The following is a 26,105-nucleotide window of genomic DNA, read 5'->3' on the forward strand; positions in this document are numbered from 1 at the left end:
TGTTGAAAATGTAATATATAGGTAAATATATATATCATTGTCACCATATAATTAAACATTTTTTTGTTAAAGTTAATTTATTTTTTGTTTGTATTTTTTTTTAATGAGAAAAAAATATTACAAATTTACTAACTTCAAAATATATATTATTAATAATATACTAGTATTAAATTATTTTAATTTAATAAATAATAAAAAAATTAAAATTTTAAATTATATGCATTTTCTAATTTTTAATTTTGAGAAACAATTTTTCAGAATAACAAAAAGAACGTGTTTTCAAAAATTTCAAAACAGATACTCAAAACACAAAACTGAAAATAAATTTAAAACTCAAAACTCAAAACTCAAAACTAAAATACGAAGATAACACCACCTAAGCCTTTTGCTTTGGTTTAAAACAACGTGGCTGTGGCTGTGGCTGTGGCTGTCTGGGGAGCGCCAGCCTCACATCTGAAAAGACCAAATTGCCGTCTGCTACCAGCGCATTTGCTGCGGCAACGCTGGATCTTTCCGTCTTTTCAACTTACAGCCAGAGAGTGGATATGGAGATTTGGATGTTGTGGCACCGTTAAGGATAAGAAACCCACTGCTCGACTCAACAGCTTTCCTCCAATTTCAGCCACCAGCAGAGGAGGCGGCCGCGGCGGCGACCCAGAAAGGTTTTAACTTCGCTCAGCTTTCCTCCAATTTCCGTCTTTTTTCTTTGTATGGAGGTGGCTTATGTTTGGGGGGTGGTGATTGAAATTGGACAATCCCAAGTTCCATATCTTTTTATGCCTTATTGGTATGCTTCCGAAGAGAGAAAATGGGGAGGAAACTTGCACTGTTTCAAAATATTTGAGGGAGACGTGTTCCTCTTGCCAAATTTTGCATTGCTCAATCTTAATGCATATTGGTCTTTCCCATGGAGCTGTCCATCGGAAGCTAACTTATAATTTGATTTAGACTTTCAAATACAGTGAGAGCATAAAGTTACTTTGTTTCAAAATACATCTTATTTGGCCAATTAGAGCCATTGAATTCTTGTCTGGTTTTAGCAACTTTAGGCAGTATCTGTAATATCTCAGAATACATGTTTCCTACAAATGCATTTCCAGTGGATCACGTTCATGTCCCCCTGATGAAAGGCTTGGTTAAGCTTTCCTTGAGCTATGTTAATATATCTTATGCCTTTTGCTATACATCATTTTAGGAATGGCGTCCTTGCAACATTCAATTCATCACACGTGGTTGTCAAATGCATCTATTCAGGTTCTCACTGCTAAATTCTGTCCTCTTATGGTATTAGATTTGGTGGACTTTGAAATATATTCTTTTTGTTGTATTTGTGTAGGTGGATTTTGTGCCTCAGCTAGGAATGTATCGGCATGGCCCATTACAAAGAGGCATTTCATTTCTTGTCAGGGCAGAGCATACACCGAATGCCCCAGCTTCTTCATCTCATCAAGGTGGAACTAAAACTATATGCATACTGGATGTCATCCGAATCAGCATAAATTAGATGTATGACTCATACAAGCTTATGAATGCGGAGTTGTAAGAGTAACATATCATTTAATTATGCATGCAGCGTATTGAGCAGTTTGCCAGTCGAATTGATAGACATTTTAAGTAGGTTTTGTTTGAAGGAAAATGAGAAGATTATACATGCCAAAATTGAATCATGGAAATGCATGCATAAAGGAGTAAAGTAATCCTGTACAACAACAGCAACAATCACATGCCTTAATCTCATTAGGTGGGGTCTATTACATTAATTATAACTTTCCAACTGTCTCTATCCATAGTTATATCCAATGCAAGGCCATTATACACCATATCATATTTAAGGGTCCTCGCCAAGTTTTCTTCCTTCTTCGTCTACCTCTTTTGCTACATTTTTTTTTCCCGTTCTATCCACTAGTTTCATAGGCATTTGTTGGTCTTCTTCTCACATATTCAAACCATCATAATCAAACTCTGCACATCTTATCATCAATATGCCTTGTTCCGACCTTATTATGTGTACTTCCTTTTTTAATTCTATTCTTTTTATACGGCCGCATGTCTACCTTAATGTTCTCATCCCAGTTATTCTGATATTTTAGACATATTAATACTTAATTGACCAACATTTTGATCCATATAATCAAGATGGTCTTATAGCTGCTTAATAACTTCCCATTTAGCTTTAATCCATAATGCAAGCTCAATGTTCATGCCTTATTTTGTCTCATACATTAAGACAACATCGTCTGCAAATAACCTACTCTAAGGCAACTTTCATGGATGTGTTTTGCAAGTTTATCAACCACAAGAACAAAAAAGTAAGAGCTCAGTGCATATTGTTGATGCAATCCACTTGGAACTCGAAAAATCTCAATATCCTGTCCCAGGTTCCGTGCAAGTTTTCTTGATGATAGATGTCATTAATAACTTGTATATAAGCAAGCTCCTTTCTACCCTTAACACTCTTTATAAGACTTCTCTAGAGACTTGCTGATAGGATTTTTGGCACTAATTAGCCAGTGCTGAGCTCAATTATGACAGAGAATTGGATGTAACAAGAAGAAACAGAACTCGCAGAGAACAAAGATTAGAGCGAAAAAAAGGAGAGAAGCAGCAACTGGATTTTCTTAGTCCTCAATCCTCTGAGTTATCTTTTTTATACAACACAATTCAACAGATTCAGTCTTAACCAACTAACTAGTCGGCTGGCTACTGTTTCAACAAACAAACTTCTAACTATCAATTGTTACTGTATTTACATGTCAGCATTCCAACCAGACTAATAATCCAGCTCTTGCTCCAGCTCATCTGAGTATTCTCATTCCAATTCATCATCTCAGCTCTAAATTCAGCTCTAGTATATGGGAGGGATTTGTTTCTTCCTCACTGGTAATTTCCTGAGAGGAGGATTATCAGATTATTGCTCTTGCACTTGAAGCTCTTGAGGCTGTTGTTGCTCCCACTAAATTGGCCCAAATTCTGTATCATATATAGACTTTTCCTAAGTCTACAAATACCATATGCAAATTCTTTTATTTATCTCTAGATCTTTTCATTAGACGCCTAAGCGAGTAGATAGTTTCCATTGTTAATCTACCATGCATAAAACTAAATTGACTTTTGAAACCTAGGTTTCTCTCCATAATGTCTGCTCAATCACTATTTTCCTTAAGTTTATGGTATGACTCGTTAGCTTGGTCCCTCTATAATTTTCACAGTTTTGAATTTGTTCTTGTAAATGGGATGCTTTCTCCATTTGCCTGGCAACCTCTTTAATTTAAGAATCATGTTCAATAATTTCATTAAATATAAAATGCCTCCTCTCTCATCTATCCATCCTTCTGTCAATATATTATTTGGCCCAATAGCTGTTTTTTTTTCCTTTTTCCATAGTGTAATTTGCTTTGTTTGGACAAATATGGTTATAGAAAATGTAATTGTTACTTTATTCAAAGTTATTATAATGTCCCATCATGATATTTGTTTCTCCTTATTCATCAAATAACTTCAAGAAATAGCCCCGCCATTTCTTTTTGATCACCCCCATTCACCAACACTTTTTAGGTTTCATCTTTTATACCCTTTACTTGACTCAAATCCCCTTTTTTTCTTTTTTCTGTTGGTTTAGCTAACTTATATATGTCTCTTTCCATTCCTTGTGTCAAGTCAGGAGTAAAATTTTTTATAAGTTTTTGCCTTTACTTAATTGACTGTCTCATTGGCTTCCTTTTTAGCCAAATATACCTCTCTAAGTTTTCTTCATTGCGACATGTGAAGTCTTGTAACAAGCTCTCTTAATTTTGATTCCAAGAGTAAGACTCTTTTTGGTTTGGTTCTTTTCCTTAAAAACTTTCCTAGAAGAGTTTTGTGTTTTGAATAGAAGTAGTCATTTAAATCCATCTCGGGTTAGTCTCTCCTTTTATAGCCAATATCTTCTGCCACCCTCTTCTTTCTTGAAAATATCTTGTTTTTAACCTTCTTTTTATCCCACCATTTGATTCTTAGGCTTCATATTTTATCCTTCTTCCTCCATTTTTTGATATGACCAACAAGGACCATAAGCTTATATTAAGTGGTTATATTTTATCATTCTTCCTAGTATAACTCTATAATCCTCGCAACTTAAGCGATCTGTTATCCTATAAAATAGTAGTTGTTGGGATGTTCTCTGTGACCAAGTGCCCATCGTGTTTATTGAACATGCTATTAGTGTTGTTAGCTATAATGAGATCATGTGCCATGGCAAAATCTAAAGTAGTTTTCCTCTCGTACCAATAATTGCTAAATTTGTAGACTGTCTTCCTATTAGCATTGTAATTACATTGCACAATTCCCCAACATGCACACACAATATGTAAGTATATATATAATTGCTAATAATTTTGCTTTCATTAAGTGATGAAAAATCATAAGGCGGTGGGACCGGATAATATACCAATAGAAACATGAAAATGCATCGGAGAAGAGAGCATCTCCTGGCTAACGCAATTATTTAACGCGATCCTTAAATAAAAAAAAATGCCAAATGAGTGGAGGAAGAGTACTTTGGTTCCTATATACAAGAACAAAAGAGATGTTCAAAACTGTGAAAATTACAAAGGAATTAAGTTAATGAGTCATACCATGAAATTCTGGGAGAGAGTAATAGAGCAGAGGCTCAGAAAAGAAACAAAGGTCTCGGAAAATCAGTTTGGTTTCATACTTGGTAGGTCAACAATGGAAGCTATATACCTACTGAGGTGCCTAATAGAAAGGTATCGGGATCATCAAAAGGACCTACATATGGTGTTTATAGATCTAGAAAAGGCCTATGATAGGGTCCCTAGAAAAGTATTATGGAGGGTTTTAGAGAATAAAGGAGTCAGAATAGCCTATATACAAGCCCTTAAGGACATGTATCACGGTGCAGAGACAAGGGTCAGAACATGCGGAGGGGATATTGAACCGTTTAAAATTACAATAGGACTACATCAAAGTTTTACACTAAGTTCATACTTATTTGGTCTAGTAATAGATGAACTCACTAAAGATATTCAAACAGAAGTGTCATGGTGTATGTTATTTGCAAACGACATAGTGTTGGTGGATGAAACAAAAGAATGAGTGAATACTAAGTTTAAGTTGTAGAGAAACAATTTAGAATCTAAGGGATTTAAATTAAGTAGAAAGAAAATAGAATATATGGAATGTAAATTTAGTAAGAATGCAAGAGTAGAGGATGTTATAATAAAATTGGAAGACCAAATCTTACAAAGAAAAGACCATTTTCGATATTTGGGATCAGTGATTCAAAAAGATGGAGAAATTCACGAGGATGTCGCACATAGAATTAAGGCAGGTTGGCTAAAATGGAGAAATGCATCGGGGGTGTTATGTGATGGTAAAATCCCATTAAAATTGAAAGGAAAATTCTATAGGACAGCTATAAGACCAGTTTTCCTGTATGGCTCAGAATGTTGGGCAGTCAAATACCAGCATGAGCAAAAGACGAGTGTAGCGGAGATGAGGATGTTAAGATGGATGTGCGGCAATACAAGAAAACATAAAATTAGAAATGAAGTTATTCGTAATAAGGTAGAAGTAGTGCCAATCGAGGAGAAGATGAGAGAGACTAGACTAAGATGGTTTGGTCATGTGAGAAGGAGACCAAGAGATGCTCCTGTGAGGAGAGTTGATGAAATGGAACAAGTAATCAAAAAAAGAGGTAGAGGTAGATCCAAGAAGATTTTGGGAGAGACATTAAAGTTTGATATGAAGTGTATGGACATAAATGAAGATATGATAAAAGACAGAAATACATGGAAGTCTAGAATTCATGTAGCCGACCCTACATAGTGGATAAATGCTGGATATGTTGTTGTTATTTATATACTAATAAATTGTTTTTGCATGTGGCATACTAGCTGTTTGTTTGTATTGCATACATGGTAATGCCATCTTTAGTATGAGTCAACAACAAAAATAATTCCTTCATTATTTTCATTGTACCTCTAACCTATTCTAGTGACTATAATCAGATTACGTTTTCACAGATAGATCTGGAAGGCGTCAACTGCTTGCCATGGGGACAGCACTAGTCCCTTGGGTTCTGTTGCCTAATCAGAATTGTCCTTCATGTAAGTACTACCATTGTCTCCGATCTGTCCAAAATGTCAGTTTTTTCACCTTCATTGTTGCCTTTAAAGTACTTAGTTTGGGAAGTTGTATGATACTTATAGATATAGATACCCTGTACAATGCAAAAGGTCTGGTCTACAACATGAATGGTGCATTATACAGTAATTATGCAGAGACTCTTCATGTGTACAATGCATGACACCCTTTACATTATAAAATGTACCGGTGCCCTTGTTACCATAGAACTTCCCCATTTAGTTCTTTGCTGTCTTCTTGTCACTATTTCTTTTAACAGTTTAAAGTGGCATTCAAAGCATGGCTACCAATTCTGCAGTGCTTTAAATGGCATGGTAATGATGGACAGTATCCTAAGAGTACGCCTTTGATATGGTTCAGTTGCTGCAGAAACTAAAAAAGGATTCCTGGCAGTGACAGACAATAAGGATGGCTACTCATTTCTCTACCCTTTTGGTTGGCAGGTTTATGTTGCTTGTGTTTTTTTTTTTCCAAAGAAAAGAAACTGTAAAAATGGTGTTCATCTATGCTTTATAACATTATTTTTATTGTGGGGTAGGAAGTAGTGATTGAAGGACAAGACAAGGTATTCAAAGATGTGATCGAACCATTGGAAAATGTCAGTGTAAATATGATTCCAACGGGCAAACAGGACATCCGGGATCTTGGGCCTCCAGATGCGGTTTGTGCATAATCAGTTACTTGAACAAGTAAAATAGTAAACATGTTTTAATTTTGTATTGCTCTCAGGTTGCTGAAGCACTAATTAAAAAAGTTCTAGCTCCCTCTTCCCAGAAGACTAAGCTAGTTGAGGCAACAGAGGTTGGTATCTGCATCTTGTCGTCCGGTCAGAGTGTCACTTGTTGTGCTTTTGTGTGTGTGGTTTATTTTTTACCATCCTAACTAGTTTGAGTAGGTTGCGTGCATTATCATTCGGTGATGTGGGTCATATGGGTCATAGAGATCTAAATGTCACTAAATTTCCTCTTGTATGCACATTGTACCATTTTTTTTATGATGGAGAAAAGGAATATACTTGGAAGATCTCAATGTTGGATCCCAATCTTTGTATGTCCGTTGTTAGTTATTTCTATTTCATTCTAACTAGTTTTAGTTGAAAGCACGAAACCTTGACTGAATTTGTTTTCCTTTGGTAACAATAACATACAGCATGATGTTGACGGAAAAGCTTATTACACATTCGAGTTTATTGCTCAAGCTCCAAACTACACGCGCCATGCTCTTGGTTCAATCTGCATTGGCAATGGTATGAAACTTAGCTTAGAAAACTGAAGGTATAATGCATTTTATGTTCGTGTTTAAGCCATGGGTTGTGCCAACTTTGTATTAGGGTTTGCATTTAAAATATCATGCCACGGCATCTCAGTTGTGGTAGGCTGTGTTTGGATGCTTGGTGGTTTTGTGTTTGTCTTGGTTGGTTAGTATTGTTGTGTCCTCTGACTTTGGGTCTTCTTGAGTTCTGCGGGTGTGGCTGATGCTATATATTACAAGTGGGCTATAGCCAAGGACACTTGCATGATGAAGTACAAAACTTTCTTAGCTTAGCCTCAGCCTCATTTACATTTCATCAAGAATTTTAATTCCATTGCGGCATCAATCACTGAATGCCTGAATGGTAACCAGTTTGACCGGATTAATATGTGCACAAAAGCGTTATGAATTATTAAAAAGAAAGAATACTGAAGATTTTGATGCCTCCAATATCGCTGGTTGTTCTTCCTACTTGTCGTTGCTGCTCACAACGCCTAGCAAGCTACTGTAGGTTCCTGCTTTGCCAAGATCAGTACAACCAAACTCTTTGTTTCCCTCCATCTAGCAAGTTCACCCCTCCCCCGCTGTACTGAAGATTTTGATGCCTCCAATATCGCTGGTTGTTCTTGCTACTTGTCGTTGCTGCTCACAACGCCTAGCAAGCTACTGTAGGTTCCTGCTTTGCCAAGATCAGTACAACCAAACTCTTTGTTTCCCTCCATCTAGCAACTTCACCCCTCCCCCGCTGTCCGTCTTATCTATAGAATTTTCTATCAACTTATCATATTCTATATTACACCTCGTATGTTCTTCTTACATGTCCGAACTATCTGAATTGCTAATCTTTCTATTCTTTTAGACTTTTCCATTAGCTTCAATTGTTGTTGCCCTACCAATTAGGTTTGAGAGACCTTTGTGTTGAGTTCTTTTGTTATTGTAAATGACGTGGAGCTTGCTTGTATAAACAACTACTCCTTTGGTATGGCTTTGTGACTCACATGATGCTGTTTGTTGCAGGGAAGTTTTACACTCTGGCAACAGGGGCCAACGAGAGGAGGTGGGAGAAGATGAAGGACAAGTTGCACACAGTAGTAGATTCCTTCAAGATTGTTAACCTTTGATTTGAGTTAGTCCCTCCTTGCATTTATTTATTTTGCTTCTCTTCTCTCCCTCAAGATTGTCACACAATGGCTAATCTACAAAGATAAAAGTGTTTTTTTTTTTCCATTTCATAAGTTACTTTTATGTGAGTTGTGACAATTTTCGCATAATACATTCTAATGTAAATGCAGCCATTTATTCATTCTTTTGCTTCCCTATCCTCCAATGCCGCATCCATGTGGGCCATCTCGTTCGGCCACTCAGATACAAACAAAGTGAACAAGTCATGAGCTAAAACAAATACAAATTTTCAAATATAGTATCGATTGGAAACTAATCTCAAATCTATTACACTCCTTCCCATATGTGTGTGTGGGGGGGGGGGGGGGGGGCTAGGCTAACAAGGTAGGTAGCTCACACGCCAGGGTGCAAAAACAAGAAAACCAAGCAACAAAGACGGCGATTTTAGACCAAGCCTAAGAACCTTCGTTCCAAGAGCCCCCCTTTTTTTGGAAAATGCGACATTTGACTTATAGATGCCCTTGCCAGGGACACTTTTAGGATACCCAACGTTTACAACCTATTTACAATAAACATCATCAACAAAACCATACTGATTCATATGCTATGCAAACAAAACATAACTGAAAGAGAAAATAGTATCAAATATATATGAATGTGGAAGATACTTGCATCCTTCAAACATGATATAAAATCTATAAAGTAATGCCAACTAGAACGACGTGGCTCCATCCTCGTCCTATGCAGTTGACTTGTGCCAAGGATGCAAGGATCAAGGATGGGTGGATCGTCTAGATCAACTCGTGCCAATGGCTCCTGAGTGTCGCCCATCTCAACTACATCAAACTGTACGATGCGTCGATCAGTGTCTAATAACAACCTTACCTCCCCGACGACATCTGTTGGTGAACTCATGGGGTCGAGTATAATGTGCCCATGTCAGCTAGGTCGAGGGGGGCGATAACATATCTAACCCTGCCACCTCAATTCACTCTTCTGTGGCGCCGATGTTAGCAACCTCAGCCACCATCATGCCCACCACCACCTACAATCATCGTGTCCATATCGGCAGGAAGATCAACTACATCATCATTGTCGTCTCTACCACCATCTCCAATCAGTTCTCCCTCGTGTCCTGGGGGCAACACGTGGTCATCATCAAGAAGGCAGGCAGTCTGTAATAATCGTTGTAGCTGACGCAAGGAGTGTAAGACCTACAAATGTGTGCATAAGAATCTAGGAAGGTCATGGCATCCAACCCAACAAGGTACTAATCATATGCACAATTGATATCTTACCCATAAAAAGGAAGGAAATGTGTTGCGAGTAATAGTGGTTTAAGAAACATTTAGTTCAAACATGTAAAACCTTTTATCATGACTAGAGTGGTCCCCTTTAAATTAACATTTTGGGGATGTCAAATATTATCTTCTTTAGATTAAGAAGTCTTGGAAAGCTTTTGGATGTTCAAACATATCTAACGGATGGACTAGTAGGATAGAAAAGAGTCATGAAAAGTTACCAACCAATGGGGCCAATAAAATTTGGTAGTTTGGCTGGAATGAAATTTTGCCTTAAGAATACCACCATTTTTAGGATAATGTGAAGACATACTGCCAACACCAAACGAGAGTGACAACACTGACTCATAGTAAAGTTAAGTTTTTTATTTTTGTTTTTCTTTAAATTTGACAAAATAAGTATTTGCTTTTAGTTTATCCTTTATAAAATGGAAAAATAAACTCCCGCATACACAGCCAAAATTACTTACAATCTTAACAACACCCCATTAATGTCTTCTGCCCATACTAAATTTGTCCCATATTCAATCTGCTACATAAACAAGTGTTTACATTTGATAGTAAAAATATAAAAACAAATTTAATTTATAATTTAAAAATCATCTAGAAAATCAATTGAAAAATATTTTTTGGAAATGAGTACCATCATCCCATAACTCTCATAGATGACTTAATAAAATTACTTAAACTAATAGGTATATCTAAGAAGCAGCAAAAAATAATTACCATTCTAAACAAAATTGTCCTATAATTCTCTTAAATTGCTACAAGAATATTAGAAAAAATAATAACATCTAAGACCCACTGTAAGGAAAGACTTGTCATTATAAACATAATCATATATAGCTATTGTATCATTAAGTATGAGATGAAGTAATTCCTCAAAGAAAAGCCTAATTGAGAAAAAAAAAAAAAAACATCTCCCACATAACTAGAATTGCTACTTCAAACAATTTTGATCTCAGGAACAAATATCATTGGATTATATAAAGCTCGTTCAAGAGAATTGAAAGCATTTAACTGACACACAGCAAAGGACCCCAAAAAACCTTGCACTTCCCTATTGCAGCATCTACTAATTCGAATTCAGAAGCCATATTTTGACATGGACGTTTTCAGGATGCCACTAAAACAAGACACTACAGCCTTCATATTCCATCTTGTAGTAGTTTATTACATGAGATGCTTTTGGAGCCCAGGTCATGCACTCATGCTCAGGCTTCAACAAAGAGCATCTTTCAAATCTCCGTTCTTGCGGATCAATCATCAGGCTGTATTCTCACAAACATCGGATTCATATGTTTAACCATCATAAAACCACAAAGACGGGGCAAAGTCCTCAAACAGTTAACAGTAAACATGACACCCCAGAAGTTATGATAATCACCGACTACATTTATGGTAAACAGTACAGACATCGTAAACAGTAAATCAAAATGCATCAGTTTCTCTCCCAGTAAAATGAAAACATTTTACAAGATTTTAGAACATTTGGGCATTTCATTTATAGGTCATGTAAAGTGAATTAGATATGAGTTATCCAAGAGACATCAACAGGTGCAGAAATAGAGAGTTAAACATATCATATCCTCTCCACTAGTTCAGCCCTCACTGGGCTGACTCCGTGAATCTTAAACAGAAACATATAACACATTACCACCGATTAATCCAGGAACATATAAACAGACTAACCCATAATACAATAGGCTACATATTCTAATCCGAATAATGAAACAAGCAAGTTGAAAGAAAGCTTGCCTTGTCCGAGTTTCCTGACATCGCTTCATTGACATCCCAGCGCTCATATCACGTATTGCTGTATCTTTGGATGACCCTAATAATCATAAAAATATAGTTTAGATACTCCAGAGTAACGAATTAGATTTTAGTGATACTCAAGAGGAGGAGACAGTGGCTGTTGTAGCTCGTTTGGTGTTAAGGGCGGCGAGTGGCAGAAGTGGTGCGGGTGAACGGCGTCGAAGATTGGACTGCGAGACGACCAAGGTAGGGATGATGCCTGACGGCAACTAGCCTTGCAGGCGGTGGTAAAATCCGACAGGGGGTGGGGAAGGCCCTTGCGACGCGTTTACAGGGGACGACGATGGGGAGTCCCCTTGTATACTCGTGGGTTTTCTAACCCTAGTGGGTAGCCCAAATGGACCGGCCCACACCTTCTTCAATCGCGTGCGAGCCTGTCGCCCAGCCCATGGCTTCCTTTTGTTTTTTCTTTGTTCTTGACTCTGTGAATGATTCTCACACTTGCAGGGGAGATGATAAGAACCCAAATTATAATTTAATGCCATTCTACATGCAACAAAGCATTACGAATGTTACAATGTTCCAAGTATATATACAAATTGTTCTCTGGGATTGCCCTAATGGTCTATAAGAAGTGGTGGGCGGTCTAGATTTTCAAGTTCGAATTCACTCTTTGCACAATTATTGTGAATTAAACTTAAATTTATCTTCTCCGTAAAAAATTATGGGATCGAGCAGTGAGAGCCCCTCCCCGCAAAAGAGGGCATCGCAAGTATATATACAAATTTAAAACCAGCTAGCACAAAAAAAAACCCTAAATACAAAAGGAATTTACAAGTTACCAAAACTAACATTAACAGGAATATGGGGCCAAATCACAGGGTGGGTCAATACATAACTGTCATTGCCAAAATTAGACCATGAACTATGCATGTTTTATCATCCCTCCTCCTTAAGAAGACCATTATTCAAGCCCCCTTGAGATCATCAATCCAGCAATGTTGTAAATCTAACCAAGAAAGAAACATCTTCCTTCTGTTGGCTATCTCTCTCTCTCTCTCTGTTCAGAACCTCATTCTCGTTGAACCAATCCCTAATTGCGCAGTCGTTATATTGGTCTATTTTTTCCATTTATTTACATGGAAGCTGTCCCAAAGCCCAATTCTGAGCAAAGCCCAGCCTCAAGACCCAATGCCAAGCTCTAGCACTACCACAATCCAAGACCCAATAAGAGGTACAATTATTTTTAATTATTTGTCCTTTTCATTGCCTTCCTATTTTTTTAAACAATATTATTATTGTTTAAATGGTAAGTTGCATTTAAATTTTTATAGTTTAGGTTATTTACCCTGAAACCCCCTTATGATTTGAAATTTTTTTTTGAAGGTCCTTGTTATTTGTGTTTTATGCTTTGACTTCCCTTTGTCACAAATAATGTTAGTAAACCATAGTTAAATTAAATTAAAACATAAAAAATCAAAAATAAAAAAAGGTCATGGTAGATAAACCATCACCAAAAAAACAATAGGAGCTGAAACCGTATCATTTTCAACCATTATTTCCAACAAAGACAAATTCCAAAATCTCTAGAACTCATCACCATATGTGATTTCCAAAATCACTTTCAAGTCATGTGGTCCAAATCTAGATCTAGAGAAGATATGTGAAAGGAGGAAGAAGAGAGGCCAAGGAAGAAGAAAAGAAAGAAGAACCTTGTAGACTAATTTATCAAATCTACTATTGTTACTGTTTTATTTTCTTTTTCTTCATGAGCTCTTTACTTTGCCTTCTTTTTTGCAAAATTATCACAATGATATGTTATATTTGAAAAGAACTAAACCGACAGAGACACATTCCACCAATAATGATAGTTTCGATCTTTTTCTTCTTCCTCTTCCTCCTATCCCTCTCTTTCTCTAGGTCTTAACAATTCTAAAATCATCAATGGCCAAAAACAATGGTGGTTGGGGTTCCAACAACCATGTCTCCAGTGATGGTTCATCTGCCATAGCCTTTATTTTTTATGTTTAATTTTGTTAATTTTAATTTAATATATGATTTAATTATGATTAACTTAATTTAATTTAATTAAGATTTAATTAAACATTTTTGTGATAAAAAAAAAAGGTGTTTGAGCAAAAAACCGAACCACAAGTATACAATAAAAAAATAAAAAAAAATATAGTATTAAGGCCCTAGCTAAAGTTGAGTTGAGTAAGACTACTGGGTTCAACCAATGAGTATTTCCTTGGCCTAATTCCCTCTTGACATTCTTTAGCAAGGATGATTGTTAGGCCTCATAGAAAATAATCAAGTGGCCTTGAGAGATGGTGACTTGTTGATTCTAATAAGTGGTTATTTGCTGATGAACTAGAGGTCTAAAATAATTGAGAGACCTTAAATAACCAAGAGGTCTCAAATAATTAAGAGGTCTTCGGGAGCTTATCGCAGGCGGGGGCTAGGCCTGGGCACGGTGTGAAAGTAAAGCAAGATCGCTACGGGGCAAGCAGCGTAGTTCAAAATTTTGAACCTTACCCCGATCCCGGCGATTGGATCAACGTCGAAATCAAATCATTCACAAACAAATAAATAAATCTAACCTTTAGATTATCGAGTCGTTCGCGAATTCGAGCCGTCCAAGCGTCCGGCCTCTAACTCGTGATACGCGGCACGCGTCCGTTGGCAAGGAGAGCGGAATAGGAGTGCTAGCTCCTTCTCCTTTGCGCGGCTTGTGTATGGACGGTAAAAGAACCGATTTTCAACTCTTGAAAACCAACAAAATAAAAGTGGCTTAATTTGGGCATCCCATAAAGGGCTATATATAGGGAGGCAACCTCCTAGGGTTTTCCAAACCCTAATGGACATGGATTGGGCTAGCCCATTAATCCTAGTCCAACTAGAGATTAAAGTGGCCCAAATCCATTTATAAAATATTTGGCCCAAATCTAATTTAAGCCTAAATATTTAATATTTAATATTTGGCCCAAATCTAATTTAACCCAAATATAATATTTATTATTTAATATTTGACCCAAATCTAATTTAGCCCAAATATTTAATTTAATTTAATATTTGGCCCAAATACTTTATTTAGCCCAAGTATTAAATTAAGCCCAAATTATTAAATTAGAAACTTCTTTTCTAATTTAATCATTAAGTTAGAAACTACTTTCTAATTTAATCAATTGCTATTTTAGGAAACCTTTTCCTTTATGACGACCCCTCGTCATATCGACGTCATTACGTCTGTTTGTTCTTTTTCCGTGAGAACCTACGACGGTACAACTTCTTGCCGAAGTGTCCCACTTAACCATACGTCCACTCTCCTGGTTTAAGCCAGGGACCGTGCCTATTGCGTATGACTCATTAGGCTTCCGAATATGTTGGCAATGTGTCGGTACGAACACATAAGACAAGATTGGCCTCTAGCAAGACGTCATGCCTACCCAATTATTCAGAAGGATTCATAATCCGCAAATAACCTTTCACGAGCATGGTTACCGTGTAATTCGATCCTCTCGTCAATGCATCTTATGTGATCTCAAGTATGGCGATGTGTTGCTTGATAATGATCACATGAGTTTTCTTCGGTCTTTCGGATATCTTCACTTAATAGAAAGTGAATCAATAACTCCTTATTGATTTCTTTCACCATGGCCATGGATTTAAAGTGAATATCCACCGAAGGCGCCTTAGATACATCATCCTCTATCAAGGGATAGACGAGTCCCATCTTGGCTATGCACCCATCTCCATAAGCCTCATGATATACCCAACGATCGCCCACGTGCAGCCTTTGTCTAGGCCCATCGAAACGATGTCAAAGCATACCAGTCTTCTTATGAGATGACCGTGACAACCTCAGGTCCAAGGATTAGTTACACCCATCTCGTATGAGAATTTCATCAACATATAACCAAAATGGATTCTCATGGCGAGTCATGTCCAGTGACACGTTCTCCAACATTGGTCACCTATGTACTTGTTTAGGCATCCCCATGCCTATGGGTGTGAGACCGCCATTGCTATCACATAGCAAAAACATAGCACATACAAGTCTTACCGCAATTGTCAATGTCCATTCTTGACATTGCTATGACTTGGGACGTTTAATGATGTCTATAAACTGTGATGCATCATCTCACATCTTTATAGATTATTCACAGTATACATCATATGGACTTCTATCTAGTTTCATTCGGTTATTACAATAATAACAAGAAACTAATAGAATGACTTCTTGTGAATTTGAATAACTCTTTATTCAAATAATAACATGATTACAATTGTCAGTGTACAACATGCCCAATCTAATTGGGTCTAGAGCACCTACACTAACAATCTCCCACTTGCACTAGAGCCAATCACTCATGTATCTTATACCTGATGATCGAACATGACTTTCATGTTTCTCCTAGGACAGAGCTTTAGTCAAGAGATCTATGACGTTGTCATCCATCGACACTTTCTCTATATATGTCACCACAGCTGATAACCTCCATTATCATATGGTGATATCGCAATACAAATTTGGTCCGTTGATGAGACCGTGGTTCCTTCGCTTACGCGATGGCTCATTTGTTGTCCCAATAACTGTTTATTGGATCAACAATGCTGGACACCACTTTAAGTTCATCAATGAACTTACGGATCCATACAACCTCCTTAGCTGCTTCGAAGGTTGTTATGTATTCGACTTCAGTTGTTGAATCTGCCACTATCTCTTGTTGGAACTCTTCCAACTCATGGCCCAGCCATATAGGCAGAATATGAATTTCGACTGTACGTGATTTAAAATCATCATGGTCGAATTGGAAACTAGCATCCATGAACCCCTTCATGGTATGCTCTTATTCTCCATATGGAAAAAAACATCTCTTTAGCGCTTCACAAGTACTTAAGAATGTTTTTCACAACAATCCAGTGTTTCTAACCTGGATCAACTTGATATCTACTACATATGCTCAAAGTATATGCGATAGGCCTCGTACATAACATGGCATACATGATCGAGCCAATAACCAAGGCATATTGCGCTCGACTCATCTTATCTCTCTCATCTTGTGTCTTCAAACACATAGCCTTGGAGAGATGTATTCCATGTGACATGGGAAGACTTCTCCTCCTAGAATCTTCCATGCTAAACTTCTTTAGCACCTTGTCAATGTACGCGCTATGGGAGAGTGCTAGCAACCTCCTGGATCTATCTCTATAGATCCTTTTTCCCAGAATATAGGCTGCTTCTCCCAAATTCTTCATGGAGAAAATACTTTGAAAGCCATATTTTAACTAATTGTATCATGGGAACACCATTCCCTATGAGCAATATATTGTCCACATATAGGACTAAAAGGACTACCACACTCCCACTAACCTTCTTGTAAACACAAGGATCAACTTCCCTTTTGTGAAAAATCAAACTTTTTGATCTTTTCATCAAAACATTGATTCTAACTTCGGGATGCTTGCCTTAGTCCATAAATGGACCTTTGCAAGTTGCAAATCTTATTTGCATGTTTATGAGTAACAAAACCGTCAGGCTGTGTTATATACACATCCTCGACCAAGTTTCCTTTAAGGAAAGCTATTTTGTCATTCATCTGTCATAACCCAGAGTCAATGTCAGACATTGCCTCATCATAGGTAGTAGGCTCATCGTTCACAACCAGAAGCACATCTCCATGCGCCGAGATGAGAAATCCATATCTCTCTTGCTCGCAACGAACCCTCATCGACCTATGAGGTTCTTGTGTAGAAGGTTGGGGAGTTGACACAACTTCTTGTGTGTGATCTTTCTCGGGTTCCTGGAGGGGAGTATTTGTTTGTGGTTCGCCTCGAATCTTATTCGAGCTTAACATTCCTCCCACTAGCCACAGCATCTAAGAATTCCTTCTCAAGGAATACCATATGCTTGGCAACAAAACACCTTTTGTTCACATGGGTGGTAAAAGTAATATCCACTTGGATATCCCACAAATAGATATCTCGTCGATTTGGGTTGTAGCTTATTACTGTCAACACGTTTAACATAAATTTGACAACCCCAAATCTTAAGGAAAGACAAGTTTGGCTTCTTTCCTTTCCATATCTTATATGGAGTCTGAGTAACTGATTTACTTGGAACCCTGTTCAAAACAAAGATCGCGGTGAGGAGTGTGTATCCCCAAAATGAAATAGGGAGTTCAGCGCGACTCATCATGGACCAGACCATGTCCAACAAGATCTTATTCCTCCTTTAGACACACCATTCATCTCTGATGTTCTAGGTGGAGTCCATTGTGAGATAATCACATTCTACTTCAGATGATCAAGAAACTCACTGTTCAAGTATTCACCACCTCGATCTGATCGAAGTACTTTGATACTTTTCTCAGTTTGTTTCTCTACTTCAAATCTGAATTCTTTGAACTTTTCAAAAGTCTCAGATTTGTGTCTTAAAAGATACACATAACCAAAACATGATCTATCATCAGTAAAGGTTATGAAGTAGATATACCCACCTCGAGCCTGGATGGATATGGGCCCACACACATCAATGTGCACAAGCCCTAGCACTTATGTAGCCTCCCTTTACTTTAAAAAGAGACTTAGTCATCTTACCAAGTAAACAAGATTCACAAGCACCATATGATTCATAATCAAATGTGCCGAGATATCCATCTCTATACAAGTTGGATGTGCGAGTCTCATTTATATGGTTTAAGGTGACAATGCCATAAATAAGTGCTATTTAAATCATCTGATTTAAGTCGCTTAATATTTATGTTATTGATAGGAGTATCAACATCAAGGACATATAAACTGTTACGTACTGTTGTTTTACCATAAAACAACTCATTTTTATCAAATGAACAACTATTGTCCTTTAAATAAAAAATGAATATCTATCATTGTCAAACAAGAATTAGAAATTATATTCCTAGTCAAACTAGGATTGTAGTAACAGTTATGTAACTCTAATACAAGTCCTGTGGGCAATGTCAATAAATAGGTCCCTACAACTAATGGAACAACTTTTGATCCATTTTCCACGTATAGGTACACTTCTCCTATTATTAATCTCCTCGTACTCCTAAGCCCATACACAAAGGTGTAAGTATGAGCATTGGATCCAGTATCTAATACTCATGTGGACTGATCAGAAGTAAATAGATTAATTCCAATAACATAAATACCTGAAGTGCCTTGAGTAGAACTCTTCTTACTCTGCACTTCTCGATTTATCACAGTGGAGATAGATTGCATCCTTTTTGCCTTTTGGGTTTTAGTCTTCTGGACTCTTCCAGATTGCGCTTGGAAGAACTCTTCTTCCTTTTTGGCTTTCTTACTCTTGGGCTTACCCTTGTGCGCCTTGGGCCCTCCAACTAAGAGAACACTTCCCTTAACCTATAATCAATTTTAGGTTCGGTCTCCCTTAGTATGGACAACCACTCTCCAAGAGTCTTTTCCATAACTTTTAGGGAGAGACTATAGCAGCGAATCTAAGGTAAGTTTCAGCATCCATACCCAAGTTCAGCTCTAGCAACCTATTGATAAAACATATCATCTCCATGACATGCTTCTCAACAGATGATCCTTGAGCCTAGCCATGATCTCATAGGCATCATAACTCTTATGTGGCGACCTATGTTTCGGGGTCATGGCAGCCAAGACGATATATCAAGCGATGATCATATCACCCATGTGCATCGTCCAGGCCTAATGTGCTATTATTTCTTTAACTGGTGGCTTCGTAAGAAGATAGCTCTTTATCACATAAAGAATCTTATCATACATGAGGACTATCCTCAAGATGATCTCCCAGTCAGAGAAATTAGTCCGTTGAAGGTATTATTGCCCTCGAGTATCGATCTTATCGACATGTTTCCAGACATTCTGGATCAACAACTGAATAGAGATATTATTATAATCATATTGAATTACGAAATCATAAATTGCAAGAAGTAACATTTTATGATTGCTCCCACTATTTTCTACGAGTTTGCCACCCTCTAGACATAACTCGGGAAATCCCGTTGGAAGATTTCCTAGTGAGCTAGGATCCCATCTCCCCTCGCACAACCTTGAGTGACTCAACAAATTGTGTTAGGATCGATTAGGTAGGTACTTGCTACCAATTGCATCTCCATGCAACTCCTAGATTCATTGGGTTGACAACTCCTTGTCAAGCACATCTTATGTGACTCCCAATCTTTGCCTCTATACTCAGTAAGGCCTTGAGTGACTCAACAAACCCCACCTTTCTAGTTAAGTCGAACCCATCATTCAGGGACATCTCATGGCCCATGAAGCATAGGAATCATAGGTGACACATGACCTTGAGTGACTCAACAAATCAAGTGCCAGCTAGAAACCTAATGCTTCATAATGATGGAAGGCAAGTTGGCTTAATATTAATGAGGGATTTATTATTTATTTATTTAGGTCTCATCACATGCAATTAATCAAATTAATAATGCATAATAAACGACTCAAACCGGTGTATGGTATGGATAACTACAGCTAGTCCCCTCGAGCCATAGAAGAGAAGCTAGCGGGTCAAACCTAGGTGAAGAATCACATCTTGCTTCATAAGCACATTCTTCAAGCCTTCATTGGTCTTCGAATCTTGTCTTCAATTTGGCTCCATCTCTTGCTCTTCATACAAACTACAACTATCACTACTTTATTCTATTCTACATACATTACATAGAATCAGAAACCCAGAGTTACATTCGGGGGGAATGAGATGAGAAGAGAATGTACATTAGAGTATAAGAGAGGCAGGACACGCAGGCCCTATTTCAAAAACCAAATTTACAAGCATTCATTCCCAACATAAAATAAATGGTCGACTCGATCCATACCATACACCCATGCAATCAATCTAATCGATTCATTTAGATTATATTAATTAATTGTCGCATCTATTTCAATCTTAATGAAACGCTTTCAATAAATTGAAAAATTTGTATGATTTTGGAAAAACAAAATTGTTTTAATTGTGTTGGGCTTGGGCTCCATTCATTAGTCTAACTAACAAGGCTCAACAGGCCTTGGATCAACCAATGTATGTCAAACATACATTAGCAGCCCAATAATTAATAAATAACCCAATTAATGGTCCTGACCCATTTTTAATCACGGCCCATAAGTGTCATACACTCATGGATCGGATAAAAATAAAATTAAATAGCCAAACAATTTGGCCGGGCCCCTCCAAAAGGAACTGAACGCACTGGGCCACCGAAGGGTCGGCCCGGGTGCTTCACGTGGACCCCGGGGAAAGGTCAAAAACAAGCCCGAGGGAGCGGGAGGTGGCTGGGTAGGCCAAAAACAGCCAAGAAGCGTACTGGGCGCGGCTGGGCCGCGTCTGGCGCGCGCTGGGCGCGGCTGGGGCGCGCGGCCGCGGCCCGTGCGGGCGGCAGGGGCCACGCGGGTCGCGCAAGCGCGCGCGCGGGCCGCTGGGGCCGCGCGGGTCGGCCACGCCCGCGCGCGGGTCGCGGGTCGCACCCGCGGGCCGCGCGCTGCTCGCGGGTCCAACCCGCGGGTCGCGCCCGCGTTCGGCCGCACAATGCGCGCGCGCGGGCCGCTTGCGGCGCCTGCGCGCGCGCGCGGCCGCGCTTGGGGCCACCTTCCGCGCGCGCGGCCGCGGCTGGGGCCGCCTGCGCGCGCGCGGCCGCGCCTGTGCGCGCCATGCGCGCGCGCGGCCACGCCCCAGCGCGCAGGGCCGCGCCTGGCTGGGCCCTGCTTGCGCCCAGGCCGTGCCCAGCGCGCGCGGCCCCCTTCGGCCGCGTCTTTCGACGCCCCGGTGCATCCGTATGCACCCCGAACCCCGTTTTGCCCTTTTCCGTGTCATACACGATCTTTTGCAATCCAAAAATACAAACGCAACAATTATTTAATTATTTCACAAATAACAACATAACCGAATCCGCACGTAAGGAATTAAAATATTTCGACGATGGCTCTGATACCACTGAAAGTAAAGCAAGATCGCTACGGGGCAAGCAGCGTAGTTCAAAATTTTGAACCTTACCCCGATCCCGGCGATTGGATCAACGTCGAAATCAAATCATTCACAAACAAATAAATAAATCTAACCTTTAGATTATCGAGTCGTTCGCGAATTCGAGCCGTCCAAGCGTCCGGCCTCTAACTAGTGATACGCGGCACGCGTCCGTTGGCAAGGAGAGCGGAATAGGAGTGCTAGCTCCTTCTCCTTTGCGCGGCTTGTGTATGGACGGTAAAAGAACTGATTTTCAACTCTTGAAAACCAACAAAATAAAAGTGGCTTAATTTGGGCATCCCATAAAGGGCTATATATAGGGAGGCAACCTCCTAGGGTTTTCCAAACCCTAATGGACATGGATTGGGCTAGCCCATTAATCCTAGTCCAACTAGAGATTAAAGTGGCCCAAATCCATTTATAAAATATTTGGCCCAAATCTAATTTAAGCCTAAATATTTAATATTTAATATTTGGCCCAAATCTAATTTAACCCAAATATAATATTTATTATTTAATATTTGACCCAAATCTAATTTAGCCCAAATATTTAATTTAATTTAATATTTGGCCCAAATACTTTATTTAGCCCAAGTATTAAATTAAGCCCAAATTATTAAATTAGAAACTTCTTTTCTAATTTAATCATTAAGTTAGAAACTACTTTCTAATTTAATCAATTGCTATTTTAGGAAACCTTTTCCTTTATGACGACCCCTCGTCATATCGACGTCATTACGTCTGTTTGTTCTTTTTCCGTGAGAACCTACGACGGCACAACTTCTTGCCGAAGTGTCCCACTTAACCATACGTCCACTCTCCTGGTTTAAGCCAGGGACCGTGCCTATTGCGTATGACTCATTAGGCTTCCGAATATGTTGGCAATGTGTCGGTACGAACACATAAGACAAGATTGGCCTCTAGCAAGGCGTCATGCCTACCCAATTATTCAGAAGGATTCATAATCCGCAAATAACCTTTCACGAGCATGGTTACCGTGTAATTCGATCCTCTCGTCAATGCATCTTATGTGATCTCAAGTATGGCGATGTGTTGCTTGATAATGATCACATGAGTTTTCTTCGGTCTTTCGGATATCTTCACTTAATAGAAAGTGAATCAATAACTCCTTATTGATTTCCTTCACCATGGCCATGGATTTAAAGTGAATATCCACCGAAGGCGCCTTAGATACATCATCCTCTATCAAGGGACAGACGAGTCCCATCTTGGCTATGCACTCATCTCCATAAGCCTCATGATATACCCAACGATCGCCCACGTGCAGCCTTTGTCTAGGCCCATCGAAACGATGTCAAAGCATACCAGTCTTCTTATGAGATGACCGTGACAACCTCAGGTCCAAGGATTAGTTACACCCATCTCGTATGAGAATTTCATCAACATATAACCAAAATGGATTCTCATGGCGAGTCATGTCCAGTGACACGTTCTCCAACATTGGTCACCTATGTACTTGTCTAGGCATCCCCATGCCCATGGGTGTGAGACCGCCATTGCTATCACATAGCAAAAACATAGCACATACAAGTCTTACCGCAATTGTCAATGTCCATTCTTGACATTGCTATGACTTGGGACGTTTAATGATGTCTATAAACTGTGATGCATCATCTCACATCTTTATAGATTATTCACAGTATACATCATATGGACTTCTATCTAGTTTCATTCGGTTATTACAATAATAACAAGAAACTAATAGAATGACTTCTTGTGAATTTGAATAACTCTTTATTCAAATAATAACATGATTACAATTGTCAGTGTACAACATGCCCAATCTGATTGGGTCTAGAGCACCTACACTAACACGGTGGTCCTGCGGTAAGCTCCTTGCCTCATTCCTTAGTCCTTTCGTTTGCCATCGATTGCTTACGATCGTGTATAGGCTGAACAGATAGGGTCGTGATGCGTCTGGCCTCTTGTGGACGTGCTCAATCATTGGCCAGTCGTATCACTACTTTGGAAGGGATGCCGCAGGACGTGCCATCGGTTGCTTGCGGACGTGTATAGGCTGAACGGACAGGGTCGTGATGCGTCGGGCCTCTAGTGGGTGTGCTCAATCATTGGCCGGTCGTATCACGACTTTGAAAGGGATGTCGCAAGATATGCCAAAGGCTGCCATTGGTTGCTTGCGGTCGTGTATAGACTGAACGGACAGGGTCGTGATGCGTCGGGCCTATCGTGGGCATTTTCAATCATTGGCCGGTCGTATCACGACTTTGAAAGGGATGCCGCAGGATGTGCCAAAGGCTACCATTGGTTGGCTTGCGGTCGTGTATAGGTTGAACGGACAGGGTCGTGATGCGTCAGACCTCTCGTGGGCATTTTTTATCATTAGCCGGTCGTATCACGACTTTGGAAGGGATGTCGCATGACGTGCCAAAGGTTACCATTGGTTGCTTGCGGACGTGTATAGGCTGAACGGACAGGGTCGCGATGCATCGGGCCTTTCGTGGGCTTGCTCGATCATTGGCCGGTCGTATCACGACTTTGGAAGGGATGCCGCAGGACGTGCCAAAGGCTGCCATTGGTTGCTTGCGGTCGTGTATAGGTTGAACAGACAGGGTCATGGTGTGTCGGGCCTTTCATGGGCGTGCTCGTTCATTGGCCGGTTGTATCACGACTTCGCATCACGACTCTGTCCATTCAACCTATACACGACCGCAAGCAACTGATGGCAGCCTTTGGCACGTCCTGCGGCATCCCTTTCAAAGTCGTGATACGACCGACCAATGAACGAGCACGCCCATGAAAGGCCCGACGCATCACGACCCTGTCCGTTCAACCTATACATGACCGTAAGCAACTAATGGCAGCCTTTGGCACGTCCTACGGCATCCCTTTCAAAGTCGTGATACGACCAGCCAATGATCGAAAATGCTCACGAGAGGCCCAACGCATAACGACCCTGTCCGTTCAGCCTATACACGTCCGTAAGCAACCGATGGTATCCTTTGGCACGTCCTGCGGCATCCTGTCCAAAGTCGTGATACAATCGGCCAATGATCGAGCAAGCCCACGAAAGGCCCGACGTATCACGACCCTATCCGTTCAACCTATACACAATCGCAAGCAACCGATGGAAACCTTTGGCATGTTCTGCGGCATCTCTTTCAAAATCGTGATAAGACCAACCAATGATCGAAAATTTTCACGAGAGGCCCGACGCATCACGACCCTGTCCGTTTAACCTATACACATCCGCAAGAAACCGATGGCAGCCTTTGGCACATCCTGTGACATCCCTTTCAAAGTCGTGATACGACCAGCCAATGATCGAAAATGCCCATGAAAGGCCCGACGCATAACGACCCTGTCTGTTCCACCTATACATGACCGCAAGCAACTGATGGCAGCCTTTGGCACGTTCTGCGGCATCCCTTTCAAAGTTGTGATACAACCGGCCAATGATTGAAAATGCCCATGAGAGGCCCGAGGCATCACGACCTTGTCCGTTAAACCTATACACGTCTGCAAGCAACCAATGGTAGCCTTTGGCACGTCCTGTGGCATCCCTTTCAAAGTCATGATACGACCGGCCAATGATCGAAAATGCCCACGAGAAGCCCGACGCATCACAACCCTGTCCGTTCAGCCTATACATGTTCGCAAGCAACCGATGGCAACCTTTGGCACGTCCTGCGGCATCCCTTCCAAAGTCGTGATACGACCGGCCAATGATCGAAAATGCCAACGCGAGGCCCGACGCACCACGACCCTGTCCGTTCAGCCTATATACGACCGCAAGCAACCGATAGCAGCGTTTGACACATCTTGCGACATCCCTTCCAAAGTCGTGATATAACCGGCCAATGATCGAGCACACCCACGCAAGGCCTAACACATCACAACACCGTCCGTTCCACTTCGCGTGGTCATGCGGCATCCCTTTCAGCATCGTGATACGATCGGCCGTACACAGGCACATCACGTGCTAGGCAACTAGGAGTTTCTTTCATTCGATAGCCCACGTTGTTAGCCACCACAGTTGCCAGTGACCCTAGGCATACTTGTTGTGCCATGCGTGGCCATACAACAAGCACATGGCTTGCATGGCTGCTGCATGCCTTGGCACCCCATGCTGCTGACTACCTGCCCCCCCTTACAATAGCATTTTGAGCAATCCTTGGAGTGACATGAGGAAACATTAGAAATTTTGAGGAGTCATAATTGGGGTTTTAAAAATATGAACTTATTATTTTGACTTGATTTTCTGTACAAAGGCAAGAAATAATTCAACAAACACTAAGAAAAAATTTGGGAACAAAAAATATTTTTTTTAATTTATTTATGAAAATAATTATTTAAAAATATTTTTAATTACAAAAAATATAGAAAGTTATTGAAATTTTTATTTGAAAATTGATATTTGTCTCCCAAAAATATTTGGAAGAGCATCTAAGCCAAAAGACGTTGTTGGCCAATGGTGGTGGCAACACCGTTGGCCTAGCATGCCACTCCGGGACCGGACTTGTCAGCTTGTTGACCCATGGCGTCGCACCACCATTGGGCAT

General features: G+C 39.9%; 2 protein-coding genes across 2 annotated transcripts in view; both read left to right on the plus strand.

Moving 5' to 3' along the window:
- The first annotated feature begins 469 nt into the window (after nucleotides 1-469).
- On the plus strand, nucleotides 470-8,611 carry LOC127790018 (psbP-like protein 1, chloroplastic). The gene is made up of 10 exons (XM_052319225.1): nucleotides 470-662; nucleotides 1,196-1,254; nucleotides 1,337-1,451; nucleotides 5,895-5,918; nucleotides 6,009-6,107; nucleotides 6,505-6,587; nucleotides 6,683-6,805; nucleotides 6,874-6,945; nucleotides 7,294-7,390; nucleotides 8,413-8,611. Exons 2-10 carry the CDS (start codon nucleotides 1,198-1,200, stop codon nucleotides 8,514-8,516), a joined length of 774 nt encoding a protein of 257 aa, XP_052175185.1. The 5' UTR covers nucleotides 470-662; nucleotides 1,196-1,197; the 3' UTR covers nucleotides 8,517-8,611.
- A 4,060-nt stretch (nucleotides 8,612-12,671) lies between these two features.
- Nucleotides 12,672-26,105, plus strand: part of LOC127790017 (TPD1 protein homolog 1A-like) — a 48,122-nt gene continuing 34,688 nt past the window's right edge. The window contains exon 1 of the mRNA XM_052319224.1: nucleotides 12,672-12,810. Within this exon, the coding sequence (XP_052175184.1) occupies nucleotides 12,768-12,810 (43 nt within the window). The 5' untranslated portion in view covers nucleotides 12,672-12,767. The remainder of the gene's footprint in view (nucleotides 12,811-26,105) is intronic.

Source organism: Diospyros lotus, chromosome 14 (genome assembly GCF_014633365.1).
Source record: "Diospyros lotus cultivar Yz01 chromosome 14, ASM1463336v1, whole genome shotgun sequence".
In the NCBI taxonomy this organism is placed as follows: Eukaryota; Viridiplantae; Streptophyta; class Magnoliopsida; order Ericales; family Ebenaceae; genus Diospyros; species Diospyros lotus.